This window comes from Trachemys scripta, chromosome 1 (genome assembly GCF_013100865.1).
Source record: "Trachemys scripta elegans isolate TJP31775 chromosome 1, CAS_Tse_1.0, whole genome shotgun sequence".
Classification (NCBI taxonomy): Eukaryota; Metazoa; Chordata; order Testudines; family Emydidae; genus Trachemys; species Trachemys scripta.
The window spans coordinates 338,452,791-338,458,877 of NC_048298.1; the positions used below are offsets into that span (position 1 = coordinate 338,452,791).

At 63.7% G+C, this 6,087-nt stretch overlaps 1 protein-coding gene across 1 annotated transcript in view; it reads right to left on the bottom strand.

Moving 5' to 3' along the window:
* Positions 1 to 5,301, bottom strand: part of LOC117883158 — a 6,358-nt gene extending 1,057 nt beyond the window's left edge. The window contains 1 exon segment of the mRNA XM_034782256.1: positions 1 to 5,301. This exon segment is cut by the window's left edge and continues 1 nt beyond it. Coding sequence (XP_034638147.1) covers positions 1 to 4,831 — 4,831 coding nt within the window. The 5' untranslated portion in view covers positions 4,832 to 5,301.
* Between the last annotated feature and the right edge of the window lie 786 nt (positions 5,302 to 6,087).

Genomic DNA, 6,087 nt, shown 5'->3' on the forward strand with positions numbered 1-6,087 from the left:
GTGCCAGCGAGGGCCCCTCGGGCGCTGGGCGAGAGGCTGCGCGAGCGCTTTCTCCCGCAGACCAGTCGGAGGCCCTGGACTCGCTGCCCTCCAGAGACGACGGAGAGGAGGCAGGTGGTTCATCTTTGGCCACGCTGGGAGCGCCCTGCCCCTGCCATCCAGGCTCAGCATGCAGAGGGTTTGGATCTGCCGCGTCTCCTAGGAGAGTTGCTGACCCCCTTACATGGATACGCTCTGTCTGCCACACCGGAGAGCTGGTCCCCGGAGAGCGGGCGCCATCCTCCCCCTCTAACTTGCAGCACGGGCAGTCCAAGCATGTGCAATGGTCCATTTCCAGGTGGCCCACGATTTCCAGAGACAGAGGCTGCTTCCCCCCTGGGCCATGGCGGCTGCGGCTCCGGACCATTCTCCTGAAGCTGGATTCCAGCTCCCGTGAGATCCTCTTCTCACTCCAAACGGCTGTCTCCACGGACGAGCTCTGGGATCGCCTGCCGGTCCCCGCCAGCCGCGGAGCTCCTTCACCATCATGGGTCCTCCAGTGCCCGGGACTTTCCTCAGAACTCTGCTCTCTCTGCTGTGGGTGAGGCTCATGGGTCGCTAGGCGAAAGGCCAGTCTCTGGGACTCCTGGGCCCGGTGGGAAATACCCAGCACCTTCTTCCCGGGAAAGTCCAGGGTGGATTTCAGCTCTGCCTTGTCCTCCGGGAAGTGGCGTGAGGAGCCGGGGGACCCTTCCCCATCACTCGTCTGGGAGGTCTCCTGGCTTCTCCTGCTGCTGCTCCCCAGGACGTGTTGGGACACTGCCTCGGGGCAGCTGGCTTTGCCCTCCTTTACCCCCATTTCATGCCAGTGCTGGGACCGGTGGGTGAGGGGCTCCCTGGGGCCTGGCTGGAGCTCTCCCGATTGCCCCATGGAGAGGGCTGTAGGACCTTGGCGGGGTGTATGGCAGACATTGAGCGGGGGCTGGGTTTGGCCTCTGGGCTCTGCTCCTGGTGGGGCAGGTGGCAGGAACAGCCGCAAGGACTCCTGGATCCTCCGGGAAAGCCCCCACCTCCGCTGCAGCGTCATCTTCTGGAGGTGGCGCTCCAGGCGGCCTCTCGTGTCCCCGTCCATGAGCGAAGGCTGCTGCCCCAGGACGAGGATGTGCAGCTCGGCGCACTGGCAGGCTGCGGTCGGCCCCGGCAGCGGGGGCTCCGGCATAAAGGCTCTGAGCGACCGTTGGATGAGTGCGGGGAAGCCCCATGCGTGCTGCAGCCCTTTTTTCCTAACGTGCAGCTCCAGGGCCTCTCTGGCCTCCGCGCCCAGAAACAGAGCCTCCCGCGCCCGGAACTCGACTTCAGCCTCACGGGGTGGAACCGGCGCACGGGGCGCCCTGGGAACCATCCTGCTGAGGGACTGGGTGTAGAGAGTGCCCAGGCCCCACAGGGCCGTGAGATGTTTGTGCTGCACATTCAGCTCTAGGTGGCAGACGTCCTCCGGGTGCACAAAGGGCAGCAGGGGGTTCCTGGCTTTCGGGGCCCTGTCCCCAGCAGGGATCAGCTTGGGGAGGGGCAGCCGGGACACGAGATGCAGCCTTTGCCAGGAGCGTCTCACTGCAGCGGGGATGGCCCCCAGCCGGGTCTCCACACATTTCTTTGCCACGTGGAGCTGCAGCCTCTCCTGAGCGTCACGTCCCAGGATGAGCCGCGGGCGGGGAGCAGCAACCACTCTCCTGGCTTTCCCCACGCCCCGCTCCAGGTGCACGGTGCTCTTGTGCCAGGGCAGCAGGAAATGCCCCTCTACATCCTTTTCTGTACGGCTGCGAGGCCCGAACTCCGCGGGGGCTGAGGCAGGTCGGAGCATCCACACCGACTCCTGGATCCTCCTGGGCAGCCCCCAGCGCCGCTGCATGAGTCTCTTGCGGAGGCTGAGCTCCAGCTCTCGTCTGCTGCCCTCGCTGAGGAAGGACAGCTCGGCCTGGAGAACGGCCACGTCCCCGTCGGCCGGCGGAGGGGCCTTGGGCTGTCCGGGGCAGGGGGGAGCCGCCATCAGGCCCCGCATAGATTTCTGGACGATGAGAGGCAGCCCCCACTCGTGCTGCAGCCTTTTCTTCCTGACGTGCAGCTCCAGGGCCTCTCTGGCCTCCGGGCCCAGGAACAGAGCCTCCCGCGCCCGGAACTCAACTTCAGCCTCACGGGGTGGAACCGGCGCACGGGGCGCCCTGGGAACCATCCTGCTGAGAGACTGGGTGTAGAGAGTGCCCAGGCCCCACAGGGCCGTGAGATGTTTGTGCTGCACATTCAGGTCTAGGTGGCAGACGTCCTCCGGGTGCACGAAGGGCAGCAGGGGGTTCCTGGCTTTCGGGGCCCTGTCCCCCGCAGGGATCAGCTTGGGGAGGGGCAGCCGGGACACGAGATGCAGCCTTTGCCAGGAGCGTCTCACTGCAGCGGGGATGGCCCCCAGCCGGGTCTCCACACATTTCTTTGCCACGTGGAGCTGCAGCCGCTCCTGAGCGTCACGTCCCAGGCTGAGCCGCGGGCGGGGAGCAGCGACCACTCTCCTGGCTTTCCCCACGCCCCGCTCCAGGTGCACGGTGCTCTTGTGCCAGGGCAGGAGGAAAGGCCCCTCTGCATCCTTTTCTGTACGGCTGCGAGGCCCGAACTCCGCGGGGGCTGAGGCAGGTCGGAGCATCCGCACCGACTCCTGGATCCTCCTGGGCAGCCCCCAGCGCCGCTGCATGAGTCTCTTGCGGAGGCTGAGCTCCAGCTCTCGTCTGCTGCCCTCGCTGAGGAAGGACAGCTCGGCCTGGAGAACGGCCACGTCCCCGTCGGCCGGCGGAGGGGCCTTGGGCTGGCCGGGGCGGGGGGGAGCCGCCATCAGGCCCCGCATGGATTTCTGGACGACGAGAGGCAGCCCCCACTAGTGCTGCAGCCTCTTCGTCCTGACGTGCAGCTCCAGCTCCTCCTGGGCTCCCGGTGGGAGGAAGGGCAGCTCCTGCTCCAGGAACTCGGTCCCAGCTGCGCGGGAGCTGGAGGGCGGTGGGGCGGGCGAGGGGCCTGCGTGGAACAGCTTGGCCAGGGACTGTCGGTAGAGCGTGGGCAGCCCCCACCTGAAGCTCAGGTGCTTGTGGAGAAGGTTGAGCTCCAGGTGATCCGACGTCGCCTGCTCCAGGAAGAACAGCTCCCGGGGCCGCTGCTCCAGGGATCTCTGGCCCGGCCGAATCAGCCGGGGCAAGGGGAGCTTTCCCGCCTGGCGGGCGGCTTCCTGCGAGTGTTGGGCCCTGCGGGGGATCAGGCCCAGGCGGATCTCTATGTTTTTCCTGGTCACATGTCTCTCCAGCAGCTGGTGGCACGTGTCCGGGCTGAGCTGCTGGCTCCATGCGGTTCCCAGGGGCCTGGCTAAGGAGACAGCCACCGCTGCGGGGCCCACAGGTGCCCCCCTGGAGGGTGATTCCCTTGGAGCCCTTCTCGCTGACAGCCCCCTGAGAGGCCGGCTGGCCCTTCTGCCTCGCGTGTCTGGATGTGTCCCCGGAGCTGCGGTCGTGGGGGGCATGAAGCCCCGCAGGGACTCCCGCACCCTCCTGGGGAGCCCCCACCTCCTCTCAGCCACCCTCTGCCGGATGTGGGCTTCCAGGTCCCTCTTGGTGGCCAGAGGGATGGGAGGGGCCCCGCTGCTGACACGGAGCTCCATGGCTGCCGGCCGGACTCTCCCCTTGGCCCTGGGGCGCGTGGGCGGGGGTGGCATGAAACACCTCAGCGATCGCCGCACCAGGCCCGGCAGGCCCCATTTGTGCTGCAGCCGCTTCCTCAGGACATGCCTCTCCAGCAGCTCCCGGCCCTCGGGGGCCACGAAGGGAGTCTCCAGCGGGCAGAACTCGATGGCCGTGCCGTGGGGCAGCAGGGGGGCGTGTGGCATGGGCGGGCTGGGCACCATCTTGGCCAGGGACTCCGCGTACAGGGTGGGGAGAGCCCTGAAGTACTGGATGTGTTTGTGCCTCACGTCGAGCTCCACGCTGCCCGCCTTGCAGCTGAGCAGGGGGCAGAGCCGGTGACGGGTCAGGGGAGCCTTGTGGCCTGGGGGGATCAGTTTAGGCAGGAGCAGGTCTCTGCGCCCCAGGGTAGCCATTTTCTGAGAGCTCCTCAGCACGGCGGGCAGCTCGCCCAGTCTGATTTCCAAGCCCTTCCTGGCAATGTGTCCCAGCAGCTCCCGGGTGTCTCTGCAGCAGTGCGAGCCGGGTGCGGATACGGACGCTCTGGCGGGGCCCTGGGAGGCCCGGGCTAAGGCTCTAGCTCTGAGGCCGGGCGTCTGGGCTGCCCTCGTCACTGGGCCTGGCCCCTTTGGAGCCCATCTCCCGGATGGCTGGGGGCCGAGCCGGGGGTGTGGAGATGTGGCTGGCATCAGCAGCCTCAAGGACTCCTGGATCCTTCTGGGCATCCCCCATCTCTTCAGATGCACCATTCTTTGCAGATGCCGCTCCAGCTCCATCCTGGAGCCGACGCTCAGGAAGGGCAGGGCCTGTGGTATCGTCACCACGCTGCCTGCCCCCGAGGGTCTGCGTGTGGTGGGTTTCGGTGCTGGGGGCATGAAGATCTTCAAAGTGTTCTGCAGGGTGCAGGGCAGCCCCAGGGCGTGCTGCAGCCTCTTTACCTGGACGTGCCGCTCGAGACTCGCCCTGACGTCGCTGTGGAGGAAGGGGGTCTCCACTTCGGCCAATTCTATCCTTCCGGGCACATGCAGGGGTCCAGGACTGACCCGCACCGGGGGTCTCCCAGCCAGAGATGTCAGAGCTTTCCCCGCGGCCCTGGGTGCCGCGCTCTCTTGATCTCGCTGCCGTTTGGCCTCCCGCCCTGACATCCTGGCCCCACCTGGGGACTTGGCCAGAAACGGCACCCAGTCGGGGCGATGCACCTGCTTCTGGGGAGCAGCCTGGGGGCTCCTTGCTCTGCCTCTGCGCAGGAAACTCCTTCCCCAGCCACGTTCCCCTTGGCTTGGAGGGAAGGGCTCGTGCTGGGCAGGAGAGGGGCCGGGGTACTCCTCATGCCTGGGAAGAAATGTCTCGTGCTGGCTCGATCCAGTTCTCAGCTCCCAAGCGAGTAGGGGCGGCTCGTGCTGGAGAGAAGAGGAGCTCCGAGCTAGCCCCCAGCTGTGCAGGAACGGCTCCTGCTGGCTCCGTGCGATGTTCTGCTCCGGCTTCCAGCTGACGCGGGATGGTGTGTAGTGGCCGGACAAGGAGGTGGGAGGGGGAGGTGACCCTGGCCCGGCAGGGACCCACGCGCCGGTCCTGTTGGTGTACGCCAGCCGCTCAGCTTTCCGGGCTGCCTCGTTGCACANAATCCCTGCAAGCTGCAGGGCGCTTTTTAAAGACACCATAATAGAGGCCCAACTTCAGTGTATCCCCCAAATTAAGAAACACAGTAAAAGAACTAAAAAAGAGCCACCGTGGCTTAACAACCATGTAAAAGAAGCAGTGAGAGATAAAAAGACTTCCTTTAAAAAGTGGAAGTCAAATCCTAGTGAGGTAAATAGAAAGGAGCATAAACACTGCCAAATTAAGTGTAGAAATGTAATAAGAAAAGCAAAAAAGGAGTTTGAAGGACGGCTAGCCAAAAACTCAAAAGGTAATAACAAAAGTACATCAGAAGCAGGAAGCCTGCTAAACAACCAGTGGGGCCCCTTGATGATCGAGATACAAAAGGAGCCCTTAAAGACGATAAAGTCATTGCGGAGAAACTAAACAAATTCTTTGCTTCAGTCTTCACGGCTGAGGATGTTAGGGAGATTCCCAAACCTGAGCCGGCTTTTGTAGGTGACAAATCTGAGGAACTGTCACAGATTGAAGTGTCACTAGAGGAGGTTTTGGAATTAATTGATAAACGTAACAGTAACAAGTCACCAGGACCAGATGGCATTCACTCAAGAGTTCTGAAAGAACTCAAATGTGAAATTGTGGAACTATTAACTAGGGTTTGTAACCTGTCCTTTAGATTGGCTTCTGTACCCAACGACTGGAAGATAGCTAATGTAACGCCAATATTAAAAAAGGGCGCTACAGGTGATCCCGGCAATTACAGACCAGTAAATCTAATGTAGGTGTGACGAAATGGGGGATT